The 21,977-nt window shown below is 48.3% G+C and overlaps 1 protein-coding gene across 1 annotated transcript in view; it reads right to left on the bottom strand.

Moving 5' to 3' along the window:
* Nucleotides 1-21,977, bottom strand: part of LOC140898583 (scavenger receptor cysteine-rich type 1 protein M130-like) — an 84,394-nt gene that overhangs the window by 15,250 nt on the left and 47,167 nt on the right. Inside the window, exons 4-7 of the mRNA XM_073312584.1 lie at nt 14,716-15,030; nt 13,968-14,279; nt 3,616-3,933; nt 1,786-2,100 (exon numbers count right to left, since the gene is read on the bottom strand). Of these exons, the coding sequence (XP_073168685.1) occupies nt 1,786-2,100; nt 3,616-3,933; nt 13,968-14,279; nt 14,716-15,030 (1,260 nt within the window). The remainder of the gene's footprint in view (nt 1-1,785; nt 2,101-3,615; nt 3,934-13,967; nt 14,280-14,715; nt 15,031-21,977) is intronic.

The following is a 21,977-nucleotide window of genomic DNA, read 5'->3' as shown; positions in this document are numbered from 1 at the left end:
AGCAGATCAAGGTACGTGATCGTCCCCCTCTATTCGACATTGGTGAGGCCTCATCTGGAGTACTGTGTCCAGTTTTGGGCCCCACACTACAAGAAGGATGTGGATAAATTGGAAAGAGTCCAGCGAAGGGCAACAAAAATGATTAGGGGTCTGGAACACATGACTTATGAGGAGAGGCTGAGGGAACTGGGATTGTTTAGTCTGAGGAAGAGAAGAATGAGGGGGGATTTGATAGCTGCTTTCAACTACCTGAGAGGTGGTTCCAGAGAGGATGGTTCTAGACTATTCTCAGTGGTGGAAGAGGACAGGACAAGGAGTAATGGTCTCAAGTTGCAGTGGGGGAGGTTTAGGTTGGATATTAGGAAAAACTTTTTCACTAGGAGGGTGGTGAAACACTGGAATGCATTGCCTAGGGAGGTGGTGGAATCTCCTTCCTTAGAAGTTTTTAAGGTCAGCCTTGACAAAGCCCTGGCTGGGATGATTTAATTGGGGATGGGTCCTGCTTTTGAGCAGGGGGTTGGACTAGATGACCTCCTGAGGTCCCTTCCAACCCTGATATTCTATGATTCTATGATTCATGTCAATTTCACAGCTCCATGCTAGAACCATGAAATTGACAAGAAAGTTGTGTGGGGGCTTCAGCTAGAGCCCAGGTGCCCCCAGGCTCCCTGCTCCCTGCCAGATTGCTGCCCAGACTACCTCCTCCACGCTCGGAGCTGGTTACTCCCTAGGATCCTGGCTCCCTGCTTCCAGCTGTGTTGCTGCTCGAGCTCCCCGCTCCATGTGGGGAGCCTGGCTGCACCAAGGCGCCTGGCTCCCCTCTGGGAGCCCAGGTGCTTCCCTGAAACTCCCAGTTCCCAGCTCCCTTTTTGGAGCTGGGCTGCATCCACACAGCTCTCTGCTCCCAGCTGGGCTGTTGCCTGGGCTCCCAGCTCCCTGCTCCCAGCCAGGAGCCTGGGTGCTGCCCAGAGGCTCCCAGCTTCCCACTCCCTGCTGCCCCAAGGTTCCCAGCTCCCTGCCAGGAGCACAGCTCCCTCGCGCAGGCTCCCAGCTCCCCACTGGGTAGCTGCTGTGGTCCTAGTGGACAGCAGGGAGCTGAGAACCTGGGTGTGGGGGTGCAGTTGTGCTACTGGCAGGGGGCAGGGAGCTGAGAGCCTTGGGGCAGTGGCCGGGCTCCTGACAGGGAGCTGTGCATGGAGCTAAGAGCCCAGGCTCTCAGCCCCCCCTCCTCCACTGCCCCTCTTAAGTCAGTGGAAGTGCTCCTGGTGAGGATGCACACCACCGGCAGAAGGAGGGCAGTGTGGACATGAACCACCTGAGTAATTACTGCAGTGGCTGTAAGTCAACCGAACATAGGTCAACTATCTGTCTGTGAAGAATGAAATGCCAGTGATCGCTAATGATCCTGTGCATTATTCTGCAGGTACAAATGCCAGAGAGAATCACTCCAAGAATCAGAGACTCTTCTGGACACTACAGGCCCATTAGCAATACAGTGAACCCTTCGGGAAAGTCACCATTTCCCAACAGTTACACACACAGATAGCCAAGATACAGCAGTGACTGACCCTCCTACCACTATGGAAATGCTGTGATATCTCCAATACCCCTGGGTGGGAACTGATAGTAACTGGTGACTTTCAGTTGGGTCTGTGGTTTGTAGGGAGGTAGGAGCGAGACAAGAGACAACGACAGCGAGGGAGCGGCTCTATCATTCTCACTCTCCTCAAACATCAGCCCCGCATTAAATTCCCTGGCAACCATCAAAGCATTCACAGAACAAACCTGAGCAGAGAACTCCTGCGTCCTGTTTGTGTCTGCAGTTGTGCTGGCCCCAGCCCCCGGAAGGACACTCCCAGAGATCAGATTCCTTCCCAGAGCAGTTCACATCATCCAGCCAGATCTGCCCGGATCCTTGTCCATAATGAGCAGTGAGAGTTGCACTTATGGCATGGCCACATCCCAGTTGTTTGCAAACAACATTGGAGTCCAGTAGGTCCCAGGAATCATCACAGACTGTCCCCCAGGTGCCATTGTAATAGATCTCCACTCTCCCAGCACAGCGACCCGCCCCATTCACCAGCCTGATCCGCCTGCTTCCTGCAGCAATAAATCCTAACTGTTAATGTGCAATAAAATGATAAGTGAACAGCTTCCATGCCAATCAGTGAGGTTGCTACAATGGCTGAGACATAAATACTTTTAAACATCTGTCTTTAACCAGAAACTTAGAAAAGAAAAAAATCTGTAGAGTAAGGAAATTATGAAGACTTTTTAGAGAAAGCTATTGTGAAAAAGTATGTAAAGGTAAGAGCCTAATTGTGAATTCGTTCCTCATCTGAGTAATTCGTATGGAATTCCCCAAATAAATAAGAACGACAGTAATTGTGAGAGTAAGGGTTTTCAGGATCAGCCCTTACTGGAAAAACTGATTTTTTTCAAACAGCTCTAAGATTATAAGCATCAAGGGTGTTTGAGGAATTTATGATTAGCTAATACATTTATCAAAAACTCTAATTTTCTTTTAAATTCTCACAGAACTGGGAGGTACCTGGGATTTGAGAAAAGCAAACATGGTACCAATTTATTTTGCAAATAAAAAAAGAAAGGCAATTTGATGCAAGTCCCAAATAGGTAGGGCTCAATTCTGCTTCTGGTGAAGTCAACAGCAACACCTCCACTAACACAATGGGTGGAGGAATGGGCCCTTAATGCACTGTAATTACCCTGCAACCGGAATATGCATGAATAAAAGTTTTGGTGCAGTAACATTACAGTGCACAGTACATACAAACAAATCTGTTGCTTGACAGTTACCAGTGTGAAGGGCCTATGTTTATGTTTACTGTGGACTCTTAAAGTAAGTAAATATATCAGCAAAGAGAACAATAGAATTATCTTTTACAATGGTAATATGCACAATCAATAACAATAACAGTCTTCATTTTTCCCTTTAAATGAAGCAAAATTACATAGTTATAAGATTTGAACATAACTATATCACACTAACACGGCTGCTACTCTGAAACCTACTTAACTTCTGAGTCACAGAGCCACTATTTGTGGCCCTCTTGATCAAATTGGCTTACATATGACTTTCTTTTCCTATTATTCCTTTCTGAGTAGGACAGCACATGATTTAAGATTAAGAAGTCACTAAAAATATTAGAACTGCTCAGAATTTTTATTTTCCTGGAAAAAAATTAGACAAAAATGAATATTTTTTTTTCAAAAAAATAAAAACGTCTTTCCATAAAAACCTGAACATTGTCAATAAAAACAGCCTTTTGTGAAAATTTATGTTCTGTTGCAAATATTTTTCAGCAGAAAAAAGTTTGATAAAAAACGGTTCTTGACCAGCTCTAATAAATACAAGACAAAGAGAGAGAGGTTGCTGCAGAGGTTGCTGCAGGTTACCCCTATAATGTGGCTATGTTTTTTCTGTTTATAAAACAATATGTTTACTATAAAAGTGTCAATGTTTGAACCTCAGATCTATATTTTTTTGAGCGCTGATGAGCTCACAGCACAAGATGAGCTGGAGGCAGACCCTGGGGTGGGTTATGTTCCTATTGAACAAGGACAGGATATTTTTAAGATTTCACGGTAAGTCACCTGAGCAAACAACACCGACATCCTCAGCAATTCGTGCCTGAGTGGTCTCAGATGTGGAGACGTTGCAGAGAGTCAGATGAGTCTCATTTCCTGCACACTGGACACTTCTCAGCCCCACAGGGCCTGTTCTTCGCCCAGACTTAGGGAGGTTAAAAGCTTTCTCAGAAACTCCACACTGGAGCTGCCTGCACACCACGCTGGCATCGTTCATGTCCCACTGGTCATCCAGCACTCTGCCCCAAGCACCACGGAGTGAAATCTCAACTCTCCCATCGCACCGGCTCTCTCCATTCAACAGTCGGAGTGATGCTGAACGACCTGGGCTCAGGAGAGATGGGAAATACACTGAATATCACTCCCCGCTGGTACTGCATTAGAAATAATGCACAGATGTAAAGGGAAACACAAATTTCTGTGCTAAGTGGCTAAGTGGAAGATAACCCTCATTATTGTTCTGCGATACTGGGAGCAGCCTCTAGCAAGGGCTTCATTTGTCTCTGTACTCAGAAATGCAGGGGGTGATGGTGGGAAAGGCTTCCCCAGCTCTGAGGCCAGATCCTGTGAGGAGCTGGGCACCTCCTATTCAGTGTGAAGGGTTCTCACCTCCCTCTGAAGTCAATGTGAGCAGGGGGTGCTCAGGAGCACTGTGCAGATCAGGCCCTTGGTTACGAAAGTGCCCAGTGCAAAAGAGCTCAGTGCTCACCCAACATACTGATAGTGGCAGTGCTGTAGGATAGCTGTGATTAACAGGCGTCTGAGTATCGGACTGCAACGAGTGCACCAAGCTCCTCACTTCCCTGCTACAATTCCCAAAGCCAGCACTGCCAGGACACGTGGTTCCTTTAAATAGCCCCCCTGTCCTCTTTGTCCCTGTTCAATGCATGTTAGTGACCCACGATCACCGAGTCAGCTCCAAACTCATAAGAAGCCAACAAAATAATTTTTTTTTAGGGTTTTTCCAGGCCAGGTCAGCAACTCTGGATGCCTGAATTACCTTTCTCATGAACTCTACCTATTGTCCTGGTTGGAGAGGATGCATAGAAGGATGAATGACCTCCCAGGAAATGGGGAAGACCATCCTAATTTTTAAAAGCTTTTTTTTTTTATTTTAAAATTGTGACCACTGAGCATATAAATGTGTTGAAGTTCTTAGTGGGAGAAGTCCATACTCTTTCAGTTAATTACTGTTATTGCAGATTTATAAAGTGCATAAAGTACCTTGCATTCCAAAGAATCCATGTTGTTTAAAAATATTATGATTTATAAACCTGTTAAAATTTCCTAAATAAATAGCTGTAAGAAAAAAAGTATATATGTATGTCACAGAGGACAGCAATGACTAGAGCTGGTTGGAAATTTTACAATGAAATTAAAAATGCCGGTTCACCAAACCCAAAATTTCTCACAAAAGCCAGTTGTGTTTAATTAACTTTCACTGAATCAAAGGCAGTACTACCATGAAACCTTTCTGCCAGGTAGGTTTACTTGCCTGGAGGGCTTCTGGGGAGCCTTGCCATGCAGGCTGCCCCAGGACTGGATACCACAGGCTTCTAGTATTCTTGGCTCTGGCCCTGGGGCAGCCCCATTGTGCTTACTGCCCCAGGCCTGGAGACCCCAGACTTCTAGTCTTGGAAGCTCTGGGGCAGCCCCACCATGTTGACTGCCCTGGGACTGGGGACCCACATTTCTATGGCCCATGGCTCTGGGGAAGCTCTGCCTTGCCAGACTTCCAGAGTCCCCACCATGGAACTGGGAGCCTGACAGCCCTGGAAGCCCTGGGAGACTCAGTTTAAGCCAGGAATCTCAGGAATTCTGGGCTTTCAGCTCTGCAGCAGAAAGCCTGGAAGCCCTAATTCTAACTAGAGCTTGGCTCTGGGTTCTACGGCAGAGAACCTGGAAGTCCTGAGAAGCCTAATTTGAGCTGGGGCTTTCAGGGATTCCTGGCTCACTCCCATGGAGCTGGTAGCCTGCAGGTCCTGGGACAGACTGCCAGGTTCTGCGGCTCGGTGAAAGCCTGACCATGTAAACTACTCCAGGCTGGAGTCACCACTTGCCCCACCCACCTCCACTCTGTGCTTCACACTACATGTGAGAAGCTTGTGCTCTAGGCCTAGCGACACACTCCACTCCCTAACCTACCCAGTCCAAACACAGGGACCCACCTATCCAACTGCAGCTTTGCTCTGACCTCATCTGCTGCCACCCACATCACTGCTGTTTGGCTCCAGTGCTCAGGGATGAAAGATTTAATTGGCAAAGATGGACAGAAGAATCATTTGCTAGGGAGTGATGAAGCAGGAGATTAGACATGGCTCTTCCATCTCATGTGCAAGGAGTGGAAGGTGTACAGTTTAATGGATATAGGCAAGACTTTGCTGTGTGGACATGGTAAGAGGGCTGGCATGGGGCACGGTGGCCAACAGGAGCCCAATCTCCTCCATAAACAAAGCAAACATTCCCCCTCCCTGAATTATAGAGTATGAATGGTCCCAGTTCCCTATGTGCGGAATTACAGTGCCCCTGCTCCTAGGCCAGGGGTGCATTGCGGGCTGCCTTCTTCTGTTTCAGAGTCTCCGTTTTTCCTGAAAAAGGACAAAGAGGTGTCTCCCTTGGCAGCTGTGAAGAGGACTAGCTGATTATGGATTTTTACATTTTATCCTTAAAATAATCCAAGTTTCCAGAGACCAATATACAGAACCTGGCTTAGAGAGGGAGTGAAAGCAGCTATAAAAATTCAATATATAACAAAAAGAAGAATGGGGAAGTAGAAAATTGATAAGGAAAGCAAAGGGACTCAAAGAGAAATCTATGGCCAGCAGAGTTAAGGACAATAAGGTATATTAGGAATAAAAGGAATCTTAACAATAGTATTGGTCCATTACTGGATGGAAATGGTAAAATTGTCAATAACAATGTAGGAAAGACAGAAGTGTTCAATAAATATTTTTATTCTGTATTTGGAAAAAAGACAGATGATGTAATCATAACATGATTGTGTTGCACATTTCAATGGTAACTCAGGAGGATAAACAGCAGCTACTAAGTTAAGTTGCATCTAAGAGTTTAAAGAGATTGTGGAGCTCAGTGTATCATTAATGTTGATTTTCAATAAGTCTTAAAATACTGAGGAAGTTCCAGAAGGCAGGAAGAAAGTTAATGTTGTACCAATATTTAAAAAGGGTAAACAGGGTGACCTGAGTAATTATAAGCCTGTCAATCTGAGATCAAGCCTGTGCAGAATAACAGAGTGGTAGCATGGTAGCATGGGCAACAGTGAGCAGAGATACAGGCTATCTGCCCTGAGCACAAAGCTGCCTGGACCTCCTGGGTACATATTTGGGGCAGCTAAGCCATGCTGCCACTCATTGCTGCCTGTGCTACATGGCTTCGCTACTATTTTTAGTATGGTAGCTCAATGAAAGCTAGCGTAAGTATGTCTTCGTGAGGTGGGAATCACACCCCTAACTCCAAAGTTACACATAGCCTTAGACTTATGTAAAAAAATTGACTTGGTATAGCACCATATTTTGATTAAGAAACTAGAACAATACATAATGAAGATGGCACATATTACATGCATTAAAAACTGGCTAACTGATAGGTCTCACAGTATAACTGTAAATGCAAAATCCTCATGGAGTGGGTGTGCTTCTAGTGGGGTCCCAGATGGATTGGTTCTAGGCCCTACACTATTTAACATTTTTACCAGTGACCTGGAAGAGAACATAAAGTCATCACTGATAAAGTATGCAGATGACACAAAAATTAGGAAGTGGTAAATAATTAAAAGGGCAAGTCACTAATACAGAGCAATCTGAATCACTTAGCCTTGGTCTACACTAGGAGTTGAGGTTAAATTTAGCAGCGTTAAATCGATTTAACCCTGCACCCGTCCACACAACGAAGCCCTTTTTTTTTTTGACTTAAAGGACTCTTAAAATCGATTTCCTTACTCCACCCCTGACAAGGGGATTAGCGCTGAAATTGGCCTTGCCCGGTCGAATTTGGGGTACTGTGGACACAATTAAACGGTATTGGCCTCCGGGAGCTATCCCAGAGTGCTCCATTCTGACCGCTCTGGACAGCACTCTCAAGTCAGATGCACTGGCCAGGTAGACAGGAAAAGGCCCGCGAACTTTTGAATTTCAATTTCCTGTTTGGCCAGCGTGGCAAGCTGCAGGTGACCATGCAGAGCTCATCAGCAGAGGTGACCATGATGGAGTCCCAGAATCGCAAAAGAGCTCCAGCAAGGACCGAACGGAAGGTACAGGATCTGATCACTGTATGGGGAGAGGAATCTGTGCTATCAGAACTCGTTCCAGTTTTCGAAATGCCAAAACATTTGTCAAAATCTCCCAGGGCATGAAGGACAGAGGCCATAACAGGGACCTGAAGCAGTGCCGCGTGAAACTTAAGGAGCTGAGGCAAGCCTACCAGAAAACCAGAGAGGCGAACGGCCGCTCCGGGTCAGAGCCCAAAACATACTGCTTCTATGATGAGCTGCATGCCATTTTAGGGGGTTCAGCCACCACTACCCGAGCCGTGTTGTTTGACTCCTTCAATGGAGATGGAGGCAACACGGAAGCAGGTTTTGGGGACGAGGAAAATGATGACGATGAGGTTGTAGATAGCTCACAGCAAGCAAGCGGAGAAACCGGTTTTCCCCGACAGCCAGGAACTGTTTCTCACCCTGGACCTGGAGCCAGTACCCCCCGAACCCACCCAAGGCTGCCTCCTGGACCCGCCAGGCAGAGAAGGGACCTCTGGTGAGTGTACCTTTTAAAATACTATACATGGTTTAAAAGCAAGCATATTTAATGATTAATTTGCCCTAGCATTCGCGGCTCTCCTGGATGTACTCCCAAAGCCTTTGCAAAAGGTTTCTGGGGAAGGCAGCCTTATTCCGTCCACCATGGTAGGACACTTTACCACTCCAGGCCAGTAGCATGTACTCGGGAATCATTGTAGAACAAAGCATTGCAGTGTATGTTTGCTGGCATTCAAACAACATCCGTTCTTTATCTCTTTGTTATCCTCCAGAGAGTGATATCATTCATGGTCACCTGGTTGAAATAGGGTACTTTTCTTAAGGGGACATACAGAGGTGCCTGTTCCTGCTGGGCTGTTTGCCTGTAGCTGAACAGAAATGTTCCCCGCTGTTAGCCACGGAGGGGAGGGGGAAGAAGCTAGCCATGTTGTGGGGGGAGGCAAAATGCGACCTTGGAACGAAAGCACATGTGCTATGTATGTAATGTTAACAGCAAGGTTTACTGTGAAAGAGTGTACCCATTGTTCTATAAAATGTGTCTTTTTAAATATCACTGTCTCTTTTTTTTTCTCCACCAGCTGCATGTGTTTCAAGGATCACAGGATCTTCTCCTTCCCAGAGGCTAGCAAAGATTAGAAGGTGAAAAAAACGCACTCGCGATGACATGTTCTCTGAGGTCATGCTGTCCTCCCACACTGACAGAGCACAGACGAATGCGTGGAGGCAGACAGTGTAAGTGGCGGGCTGAAGAGAGAGCTGAAGCTGAAAGGTGGCAACAGCATGATGAGAGGAGGCAGGATTCAATGCTGAGGCTGCTGGAGGATCAAACTAATATGCTCCAGCGTATGGTTGAGCTGCAGGAAAGGCAGCAGGATCACAGACCGCTGTTACAGCCCCTGTGTAACCAACCACCCTCCTCCCCAAGTTCCATAGCCTCCTCACCCAGATGCCCAAGAGCACGGTGGGGGGGGCCTCCAGCCACCCAACCACTCCACCCCAGAGGATTGCCCAAGCAACAGAAGGCTGGCATTCAAAAGTTTTAAACTTTTAAAGTGCTATGTGGCCTTGTCCTTCCCTCCTCCATCACCCCTCCTGGTGCTTCTCTCCTCCACCACCCCTCCTGGGCTACCTTGGTAGTTATCTCCCTATTTGTGTGATGAATTAATAAAGAATGCATGAATGTGAAGCAACAGTGACTTTATTGCCTTTGCAAATGGTGATCGAAGGGAGGAGGGGAGGCTGGTTAGCTTACAGGGAAGTAGAGTGAACCAAGGAGCGGGGGGGTTTCATCAAGGAGAAACAAACAGAACTTTCACACCGTAGCCTGGCCAGTCATGAAACTGGTTTTCAAAGCTTCTCTGATGCGCACTGCGCCCTCCTGTGCTCTTCTAACCGCCCTGGTGTCTGGCTGTGCGTACCCAGCAGCCAGGCGATTTGCCTCAACCTCCCACCCCACCATAAACGTTTCCCCCTTACTCTCACAGATATTGTGGAGAGCACAGCAAGCAGTAATAACAGTGGGAATATTGGTTTCGCTGAGGTCTAACTGAGTCAGTAAACTGCACCAGCGTGCTTTTAAACGTCCAAATGCACATTCTACCCCCATTCTGCACTTGTTCAGCCTGTAGTTGAACAGCTCCTGACTACTGTCCAGGCTGCCTGTGTATGGCTTCATGAGCCATGGCATTAAGGGGTAGGCTGGGTCCCCAAGGATAACTATAGGCATTTCAACATCCCCAACGGTTATTTTCTGGTCTGGGAATAAAGTCCCTTCCCGCAGCTTTTGAAACAGACCAGAGTTCCTGAAGATGCAAGCGTCATGTACCTTTCCCAGCCATCCCACACTGATGTTGGTGAAACGTCCCTTGTGATCCACCAGTGCTTACAGCACTATTGAAAAGTACCCCTTGCGGTTTATGTACTCGCCGGCTTGGTGCTCCAGTGCCAAGATAGGGATATAGGTTCCGTCTATGGCCCCACCACAGTTAGGGAATCCCATTGCAGCAAAGCCATCCACTATGACCTGCACATTTCCCAGGGTCACTACCCTTGATATCAGCAGATCTTTGATTGTGTTGGCTACTTGCATCACAGCATCCCCCACAGTAGATTTGCCCACTCCAAATTGATTCCTGACTGACCGGTAGCTGTCTGGCGTTGCAAGCTTCCACAGGGCTAGTGCCACTCACTTCTTAACTGTGAGGGCTGCTCTCATCTTGGTATTCTTGCACCTCAGGGCAGGGGAAAGCAAGTCAAAGTTCCATGAAAGTGCCCTTATGCATGCAAAAGTTTCACAGCCACTGGGAATCGTCCCAGACTTCCAACACTATGCGGTCCCACCAGTCTGTGCTTGTTGCCCAAGCCCCGAATCAGTGTTCCACCGCATGAACCTGCCCCATTAGCACCATGATGCCCACATTGCCAGGGCCCGTGCTTTGAGAGAAGTCTGTGTCCATGTCCTCATCACTCTCGTCACCGCACTGATGTTGCCTACTTGCCCGGTTTTGCTTTGCCAGGTTCTGGTGCTGCATATACTGCTGGATAATGCATGTGGTGTTTAATGTGCTCCTAATTTCCAAAGTGATCTGAGTGGGCTCCATGCTTGCCGGGGTATGGCGTCTTCACAGAAAAAAGGCGCAGAACAATTGTCTGCCGTTGCCCTGATGGAAGGAGGGGCAACTGACAACATTGGCTTACAGGGAATTAAAATCAACAAAGGGGGTGGCTTTGCGAGAAACTGAATGGCCCCCTCAAGGATAGAACTCAAAACTGGGTTTAGCAGGCCGTTGATTTCATGGAGGGAGGAAGGAGAAAATGAATACAAAACAAATCTGGTCTATTTCTTGTTTTGAGCCACTTCATCTATCTTTATAGATCTTGCTGGCAGCAGACTGTACAGTATGACTGCTAGCCATCGTCATCTCCTAGGTGCTTGGCAGAAGACAGTGCAGTATGACTGCTGGCCATCATCTTCTGCTGGCTGCTGATTAAAAGACAGTACACTGCCGGTAGGACTGAATCGCCATGAGATGAAACTTAAAAGGGAAATGACCTGTCTGAGTCACTCCCATGTTTGCCCAGGCGCCCCGACCTCATCAAGGTCGGTTAAAAGAGCACCCAGGACTACGTCAACGATGGCTACCAGTCATACTGCACTGTCTGCTGCCAAAAGGCAATAAACTGCTGCTGTGTAGCAATGCAGTACCACGTCTGCCAGCACCCAGGAGACATACGGTGACGGTTACCTGAGCGGGCTCCATGCTTGCCATGGTATGGCATCTGCACAGGTAACTCAAGAAAAAAGGCGCAAAACGATTGTCTGCCCTTGCTCTCACGGAAGGAGGGAGGGAAGGGGGGCCTGACGATATGTACCCAGAACCACCCGCGACAATGTTTTAGCCCCATCAGGCACTGGGATTTCTACCCAGAATTCAAATGGGTGGCGGAGCCTGCGGGAACTGTGGGATAGCTACCCACAGTGCAAGGCTCCGGAAGTCGACGGTTGCCTCGGTACTGTGGACACACTCCGCCGACTACATGCACTTAGAGCATTTGTGTGGCGACACACACAATTGACTATATAAAAACGCTTTCTACAAAACCAACTTCTATAAATTCAACCTAATTTCGTAGTGTAGACATACCCTTAGTAAGATAGACAGAAGCAAACAATATATGTTTTAATATGGTTAAATGTATCTAGGAGCAAAGAATGTCGGCCATACTTACATGATGGGGGATTCTATCCTGGGAAGCACTGACTCTGGAAAAGATTTTGGGGTCATGGTGGATAATCTCCTGAACATAAATTATCAGAGCAACACTGTAGTCAAAAGAGCTGATGCGATCCTTGGATGCATAAAGAGGGGAATCTTGAGTAGGAGTAGAGAAATTATTTTACCCCTGTATTTGGCACTGGTGCAACCACTGTTGTAATATGACATCTTGTTCTGGTATCCACAATTCAGGAAGAATGTTATCAATTGGAGAGGGTTCAGAAAAGAACCAGAATAATAATTGAAGGATTGGAAGCATGCTTTAGAGTGCTAGACTCAAGGAGCTCGATCTATTTAACTTGACAAAGAGAAGGTTAAGGGGTGACTTGATCACTCTGTATATCTACATGGGGAACAAATATTTGATAATAGGCTCTTCAGATTAAAAGATGAAGGTATAATAAGACCCAGTGGCTGGAAGTTGAAGCTAGACAGATTCAGAATAGAAAACAGTGAGCATAATTAACCATTGGAACGATTTACCAAGGGTCATGGTGGATTCTCCATCACTGTCAAATTTTAAATCAAGACTGGGTGTTTTTTTAAAACCATATGGTCTAGTTGAAAAGAAATTATTTTGAGGAAGGTCTATGGCTTCTGTTATACAGGAGATCAGACTAGATCACAATGGTACTTTCTGGCCTTGGAATCTATAAATCTATGAAACATACTCCGTCAGCTACTTCTGTTCTCCAGTGTGTCATGAAAAAGCCTTTGAAGTTGATTGAGGGAAAGCTTCAGAGAAACCTTGAGGAAAAAAAGACCCCTGCAGTATTTGTGTTGCTTTGTAGAGGAGGATCTTCAGCAAAGCACCAGCTGCTGTCACTAAGCACTAGTCTACACTAGAAGTGCTAAATCAGCACAACTCTACTGATGCAGCCTGCACAGCTGTAGATCATCTAGGGAAGATGGTCTATGCTAATGGGAGAGAGTTCTGCCTTCAGCATAATTACTCCACCTCCATGAGAGCTGGAAGCTATGTCAGTGGGAAAACGTCTCCTGCCGACATAACGTTATAAGTGGACAGAAGTTAGGTCGCTATAACTTGTGATGCTCAGGGGGGTAGCTTTTTCACACCCCTGAGCAATGGAAGTTATATCAACATATGTGGTAGTGTAAACCTACCCTGAGAGCAAGATCTGAGTCAGGTACTAAATTTCACAAAGACCCTGCTCTTAGGGACATCTAAGCCTGCTCAAGAGAACATCTGAACACTTCCCTGAAAACCAAGATCTTTGGTAAAGAAATTACTATTATATGAAGTGTTTGGGGGTATTAGTTATCTATAAACATATACACACACACACTGCAAAATCTGCAGATTAGGGCTGCAGAGTAAAAGCATGTGACACAGTTTGGATAAGTGGGGGAGGGAGAAGAGGAAGCATTTTGTCCAGAACACCGGGGCAAACACCTACTTTTCCAGAGAGTAAAACTGGATTGTAATGGCACAACAGCTTGGATGACATCTCTGCACATAGCTCACTTCTGAAATGCCAGCCTCAACCTGATGAATGGCTGGATCAGTCCTGCTGAGGTCTGAAGGAATCTGTGAACTGCAAAACTCAAGTTTACAGTGCATAGCCATTCTCTCCAGTTCACTCTACTGTAGTACTAGGATCTACCTCCCGACCCCACTCACTGCATCCAGAGGGGTCTCTGTTCTGGGGAACATGAAATGAAGAAAGTAAGGTTCTGGTACCCCTATCTACATTGAATACTGTAGTCAATGGGACTACTCGTGAATGTACTAATCTGGGCATTACATTGCACTGTAACTAACATATACACGTCTATATTAAACTTACCTGAGCAAATAACCCTGGCTGTGTCTCTGGGGGAGCAGGCTGGGTTGCCCAGGGCTGTGCGAGAACAATCCCACAGACAGGATTCAGTCCCTTCACAATGAAAAGCATCGCTCCATACGGTTCCTCTCCCTTCCCCAAAATGGGCTCCTCCCCAGGTCGACTCGGCGTATCCACAGTTCAGCTGATGGCAGAGGACATTGGCGTCTTGCAAATCCCAGTGGGAGTCACAGAGGCTTCCCCATGTGTCTCCATGTCGGATCTCCACTCTCCCGGAGCACTCGGTGCCGTTCACTAACCTGCCGCCTGAGCACTCTGAGTACAAGGGAAAGTAAGTGTTGAGATGGCGCAGTGATCAGTGTTAATGGCAACAACAGGGAAGGGAGTGGGGAACAGGAAGGGATTGTTGCTCATGCTCAATGCTAGCAGTTACTCTGTCGGGGCTGTGTGGCTTTTCTCCATCAGCATATGCACAAACTGATACTTGATCCATCCCACTTAGTGCAAAGGGAGGACAAGAGTCTTTCATATATGCATCTTCATACCACCCCTGTGAGATAGGGAAGTACAGTTATCCCCATTTTACAGGAGGGGAATTGAGGCCCAGAGAGACTAAGGAACTTCCCCCGGGTCATATAGGATTTTGTGGTGGAGCAGGAACTGAACACAGCTCTCCCACGGCCCAGGCTAGTGCTCTAACCACTGGACATTCCTTCCTCTGCTTTCAGCTCCTCTTCCCACTGCAGCTCACCTGAACACACCACGCTGGCTTTGCTCCCAGGGGGACACTCAGTTGTACCCAGAGCAGTAACAGGACAGTCCCTCAGACGGGATTCGTTCCTCTCGCAGCCAAACGTGCCGTTCCAGACAGGCCCATCTCCTGTCCCAAAGAGCTGCCCTGCTGGCATTGACAGGGCGAATCCACAGTCAAGCTGCTGGCAGAGGGCGTGGGCAGCCTGTAAATCCCACTGGGAATCACAGAGGGTTCCCCAGGCGCCTCCATGGTGAAGCTCCACTCTCCCCGAACACCCTGTGCTGCCATTTGCCAGCCTGTACCCGGCATACCCTGAGAACAAGGAAAAGGGAGATCAGAGGGACATTTCTCTTACACAATTGTCTACAGAGATGAGATAAAGGAGCCCCAGTTACCTGGGATCAATAATAATTAATTCACAGCTTACTGGGGACCTTTTTAACTCAGGGCACACAGACTTTATAATCAGGCTCTTACACTAAGAACATAAGAATTGCCATACTGAGTCAGACCAAAAGTCCATCTAGCCCAGTATCCTGTCTTTCAACAGTGGCCAATGCCAGGTGCTTCAGAGGGAATGAACAGAATATGTAACCATCAAGTGATCCATCCCCTGTTCCCCATTCTCAATTTCTGGCAAAACTAAGGCTAGGGACACCATTCCTGCCCATCCTGGCTAATAGCCATTGATGGACCTATTCTCCATGAATGTATCTAGTTTTTTTTGGAACCCTGTTTATAGTTTTGGCATTCACAACATCCTCTGGCAAGGAGTTCCACAGGTTGACTGTGCGTTGTATGAACAAATACTTCCTTTTGCTTGTTTTAAACCTGCTGCCTAATAATTTAATTTGGTGACCCTTAGTTCTTATGTTATAAGTAAGGGTACGACTCAGTCATGGGTATTTTTAATAAAAGTCATGGACAGGTCATCGGCAATAAACAAAAATTCACGGCCCATGACCTGTTCATGACTTATACTATAAATACTCCTGACTAAATCTTGGGATGGCTGCTGCGGGGGCGCACCCCAGGGGGCTGCTGCTGGAGGAGGGGGCTGGGGCCAGCGGCACCTGCAGCCGGGGGTCCACTGGAGCAGCAGCTGCTCCGGCCGCCCTGGGGACAACTGCCAGGAGCCACCAGAACAGCGGCTTCTTCAGCCACCCAGGAACCACTACTGGGAGCACCAGAGCAGCGGTTGCTCTGACTATCCCGGGAACTGCTGCTCGGGCAGTCCCCAGAGCCAGCTACCTGGGGCTGCCAGAGCAGCAGCTGGTGCGACTAGCCCCGGGCTGCTCCAGCAGTGGCCAGTGCGGCTGTCCCTGGGGCACCTGAGCAGCTGGCCCCCAAACTAGCTGCTCAGGTGGTCCCAAGGCCACCCATACTGGCCGCTGCAGAAGTCACGGAGGTTGCGAAAAGTCACAGAATCTGTGACTTCTGCGACCTCTGTGACAGACATGGAGCCCGAATTATGAGGAGTAAATAACACTTCCTTATTTACTTTCTCCACACCAGTCATGATTTTATAGACCTCTATCATATCCCCCCCTTAGTCATCTCTTTTGAAAGCTGAAAAATCCCAGTCTTTTCAATCTTTCCTCATATGGAAGCTGTTCCATACCCCTATCATTTTTGTTGCTTTTTTCTGAACCTTTTCCAATTCCAAAACATATATATTTTTCTGAGATGGGACGACCAGGTCTGCACACAGTATTCAAGATGTGGACATACCATGGATTTATATAGAGGCAATTCATGAGGCCTCATCTGGAGTACTGTGTCCAGTTTTGGGCCCCACACTTCAAGAAGGATGTGGATAAATTGGAGAGAGTCCAGCGAAGGGCAACAAAAATGATTAGGGGACTGGAACACATGAGTTATGAGGAGAGGCTGAGGGAGCTGGGATTGTTTAGCCTGCAGAAGAGAAGAATGAGGGGGGATTTGATAGCTGCTTTCAACTACCTGAAAGGGGGTTCCAAAGAGGATGGCTCTAGACTGTTCTCAATGGTAGCAGATGACAGAACAAGGAGTAATGGTCTCAAGTTGCAGTGGGGGAGGTTTAGATTGGATATTAGGAAAAACTTTTTCACTAAGAGGGTGGTGAAACACTGGAATGCGTTACCTAGGGAGGTGGTAGAATCTCCTTCCTTAGAGGTTTTTAAGGTCAGGCTTGACAAAGCCCTGGCTGGGATGATTTAACTGGGAATTTGGTCCTGCTTTGAGCAGGGGGTTGGACTAGATGACCTTCTGGGGTCCCTTCCAACCCTGATATTCTATGATTCTATGATTCTATGAATTCGATATTCTCCGTCTTATTATCTGTCCCTTTCTTGATGATTCCCAACATTTTGTAAGCTTTTTTGACTGCCGCTGCACATTGAGTGGATGTTTTCAAAGAACTATCCACAATGACTCCAAGATCTCTTTGAGTGGTAACAGCTAATTTAGACCCCATCATTTTATAGTGTGGCAAGATGGCCGATGTTTATATGGTGGGTCCTGCGCTTTTCTTGGGGAGGGGCTAAGATGCCACCCCTTGCCCCTGCTCTTGGGTGCCGAGGCTCCCGCTATTAGCCCGGGAAGGTGGTAGAGGAGGGAAGCAGGGAAGGGGTCTGGGTTTGCTCCTCACTCTGAGTCCCAGCCCCTCTCAATCCCTGCAGGTTTCTTACTCTCGTCCCCCTTAGGTGGGGTTACCCTCGGTCCTTAGGTGTTGGGGGGAAGGGAATCCCCCTGTCCCACTGGGGCAGGGTCTCCCTTACTTCAATTCTCAGGTCTTCCAAATCTCTCAACAAACCTCCAAGCTCCAGTCCTCTCTCCTTCCTCCTCCTCCGACTGCCTGAAGCAGGGGGTTTTATTAGGTTCCTGACAGGGTTTAATTGACCACAGTGCTCCAATTAATCTGTAGCAACCCTCTCTAGTCTACAAGGAACCACGCCTTAATTAGCCTAGGGTTTATATATTTCTCCTTGACCACTCTACCGCTGCTCCCTGGCCCTTCTGTATCACATACCACCACCACCACCACCACCACTCAATACCATGGGGTTGGGCTACTTGGGACGAGTGACAGTGTTGTCGTGACAGGCTATCCGCTTTGCCGTGTTGGCTTCCAGCTCTATGCTGTATCCAGAAGTGGAAAGGTTGTAGGGATAGAAACCATCTAATCACTTGTGCATTCTTCTCCATGTTTGTGTGCATCCATTGGAGTGGGGCATGGTCTATCACAAGAGTGAACCGCCACCCAAGCAGATAATACTGTAGAATTTCCATGGCCCATTTAACCGCTAGGTATTCTTTTTCTACTACGGCATATCGTTACTCCCTGGGCAGGAGCTTTTGGCTAAGGTAAAGGATTGGGTGCTTCTCATCCCCCACCATCTGTGAAAGGACAACCCCAAGTCCTACCTCCGAGGCATCTGAAAGATGAATTTGTTTTTAAAATCTGGGGCTATGAGCACTGGATGACTGCAAAGGGCCATCCTTAGGTCTCTGAAAGCTTCTTCTGCCGCTTCGGTCCACTTAACTATCTCCGGGCCCCGAGCTCTTGTGATGGATGAACCGGCAATAGTACCCCACTATCCCTAAGAATGCTCTGACTTGCTTCTTCTGGATTGGGCGGGGCCATTCCTGTATTGCCTTCACTTTGTTCCACTGGGGCTTCAACAGGCCCCTTCCAAGTACATACCCGAGGTATCTGGCCTCGGCTAACCCTGTTGCACATTTGGACAGGTTAGCGGTGAGGCCAGCCTGTCTAAGAGTATCTAGTACCACTTCCACTTTCTCCCAGTCAGGGCTATGGATTACCACATAATCTAAATAGGTGGCAGCATACTTGGCGTGGGATCTAAGTAATCTGTCCATCAATCGTTGGAAAGTCGCGGGGGCCCCATGGAGCCCAAAAGGGAGGATGGTATATTGGAAAAGGCCATTGGGCATAGACAAAGCGATATGGCTTTGTCGTCACCCTTGCTCTGGGAGAGGTGACAATGTGGTGCTGGATCAGCGTTGTATGGCCTGGTTGTGTAAAGAACACATCTTGGTTCCTCTGGATCATTCGACAACCTCTGTTCATTGTTCTGGGGCTAATTCGGGGAATATCTTTACCTGCCCTTGTGGGCCATCTGCCTGGGATGGAACTGGCAGGACAGCCGGGCATGTCTCCCGATCATGCCAGGGTTTCAGTAAGTTGATGTGGTATATCTGCTCTGGCCTTCAGCAGTCTGGCTGCTTCACCTTATAATTCACCTCCCCAATGGCTTCCACGATCTCATAGGGTCCATGCCAACTGGCCAGGAGCTTACTTTCTGTGGTTGGTACCAGCACCAATTACCGTGTTTTTGCCCGATTGTAGTAGGTTCGCTGGTTCTCTTGTGCTTTTTCCAAATGTTCTCTTACTATGGGGGTCACTTGGGCTATTCATTCTCTCATCTGGGCTACATGTGTAATGACGTGCTTCCCTGGGTTGGGTTTTTCCTCCTATTCCTCCTTCGCAATGTCTAATATGCCATGTGGGTGACATCCATACAGTAACTCGAAGGGGGAGAATCCAGTAGATGCTTGGGGAACTTCTTGTATTACAAACATCAGGTATGGGAGGAGGGTATCCCAGTCTTTTCCATCTTGGGCAACCACCTTTTGTATCATACTCTTGAGAGTTTGGTTAAATCACTCAACCAGACCATCTGTTTGGGGATGGTAGACCGAGGTTCACAAGGCTTGGATGTGAAGCAGGGTACATAAGTCTTTCATTACTCTCGACATGAAGGAAGTCCCTTGGTCTGTCAGGATCTCCTTAGGGATGCCTACCCTAGCAAAAACCTGCACCAGTTCTTTTGCAATCACCTTGGACATGGGGTTTCTTAAAGGAATGGCTTCGTGGTACCGTGTAGCGTAGTCCAGAATGACGAGTATGCTTCGGTGGCCCCGGGCTGTTTTCTAGAGGTCCCACTAGATCCATTGCTATCCTTTCAAAAGGAACTTCAATTATAGGCAAGGGTACCAACGGGGCCCTTAACTGAGGTCGGGGACTATGCAGCTGGCACTCTGGGCAGGAGGTGCAATAGCGCCAGACTTCTGCCCGTAACCCCGGCCAGTAGAACCTCCTTAGGACTCTATCCAGGGTCTTGTCTACTCCTAAATGTCCCCCAAACAGATGACTGTGAGCTAACTCTAATACGGCCCTTGTGTGCTTCCGTGGCACCAAGAGCTGTTCGACTACTTCCCCCCCGTATTGGCACTACCTGGTACAACAGATCCTGCTTGATAATAATAGTAGGGCCCTGGGCCTTTGGTTTTCCTTTCTACTTGCACACCATTTACCTCTACTACATCGTCCCTCACGTTCACATACAGTGGGTCATCAGCTTGGTCCTGCCCAAAATATTTGCGTGTGGGACCGATCTGGCCTGATTCTATCGGAATGGGCTCCCCTCCTTCTCTTGTGGTGCTTCTGCTTGTGCTGGGGGCCATTTCTGGGTCTCCACGGGACTTCCTCCCAACCAGGGCAGCTCTTTGGTTTGCTGCCAAAATCCTGGTTCCTAGTCTTTTATCTGCCCTCCTTTCCCATCTGGATTTCCAAGACTTCCCGGGGGGTGAAAATAACTCTGGGGAAAACCCAGCAAAAAATATGGTAGGGCCATCCATGGATGCCTTGAACTCTGCTTGGGGTTTACTTCCCTCCCCTAACTCGATGCGGGGGGAGTAAGCTCTCAAACCCAGAAAAGTCTCTGCCAATTAAGACTGGGTAGGGAAGTTTGGGGACCACCCCTGCAGTCATCTTGGTAGTGTTTCCCTGGATCTCAATCCATATTGGAATTGTGGGGTAGAAATGTTCTGTGCCATGGACACATGTCACTCTGGTGCTCTTGGCCCGGCTCAGTTGGTCTTGTCCCACTAACTTTCCTGAGACCAATGTGACAGCACTTCCAGAGTCCAGCAAAGCTGTGGTCTGGATGCCATTTATCCTTACTGGCCCGGTGTACTCATGTGGGGCCATCACGACCTCCACCAGCCTGATTAGGCCACATTGGTGTCTGGGATCCCCGAAGTTGCATTGCATGGGCTCCTCCCTGTTGGGACACTGGGCTGCTATATGCCCCAACTCCCCACACGCATAACAGCAATATCTCATCCCAGAGGTCGCCCTCTGTCTTGGGCCCACTGACACGCTCTGCCAGCCCTCTCCCCCAAGACCCACAGGTCCCTTTGGGGCCTCAGACCGCTCCTTGGTGCCTGTTCTTCCCACTATGGCTTTCATGGAGTTCTCGATGATCCGGGGCCTGAGGGTCGGGACTGGTTTCCTGGAACGCCGTGTTTCACCTCCCGGGGTTTCGACCAGTTCACGGGTTGCCAGTTGTCTCTTTACAAGGGTGGCCAGTTCATTATAGGTGGAGGGGTCATTCTGGCCTACCCCGGCTTAGAGGCCCAAGGGTAGTCCCCTTGTATAGTGGTCCAGCACCAGAAGCTCCATCATTTTCTCCGAGCTGAGAGCCTCTGGGCGTAACCACTTCCGGGCTAGGTGGATTAGATCAAATAGTTGTGACCGTGGTGTCTTGTCCTCACAGTACTGCCATTCATGGAACCTCTGGGCTCGCAAGGCTGTCATTACCCCTGCCCTGGCCAGAATCTCCCCCTTCAGTCAGGTGTAATCTGCTGCCTCCTCTGCAGTTATATCATAGTAGGCCTTCTGGGCCTCCCCGCACAAAAATGGGGTGAGTATGCCTGACCACTGGTCTCGGGGCCAGGCCTCCTGCAGGGCTGTCCTCTCAAAGCCCAGGAGGTATGCCTCCACATCATCCTCTCAGGTCATTTTCTGCAGACAGTAGGTGGCCCGTATGGTCTGTGTTCCATCATACCCATGGCTCAGCTCCGTAAGGGCCTTCACCTGGTTCACTAGTTCCTGCAGCATGGGCTGACCTTGGGTGGCCTGGGTCATCAGCAGGTGATTGGTCTCTTGCTGCAGCCTCATGGCCTCCTGTTGGGCATCTGCCTGGACCCGGGTAGCCGCCTGCTGGGCAGCAGTGGCTTGCACCAGTGCTTTGACCATGTCCTCCACCTTGGGGCAGGGTGGTCATGACCCACCCTGGATTATGTTCACAGAACAGAAATCCCACCCCTGACACCACATGTGGCAAGATGGCCGATGTTTATATGGTGGGTCCTGCGCTTTTCTTGGGGAGGGGCTAAGATGCCACCCCTTGCCCCTGCTCTTGGGTGCCAAGGGTCCCGCTATTAGCCCAGGAAGGTGGTAGAGGAGGGAA

Source organism: Lepidochelys kempii, chromosome 1 (genome assembly GCF_965140265.1).
Source record: "Lepidochelys kempii isolate rLepKem1 chromosome 1, rLepKem1.hap2, whole genome shotgun sequence".
In the NCBI taxonomy this organism is placed as follows: Eukaryota; Metazoa; Chordata; order Testudines; family Cheloniidae; genus Lepidochelys; species Lepidochelys kempii.
This window is presented reverse-complemented; position numbering and strand designations above follow the sequence as displayed.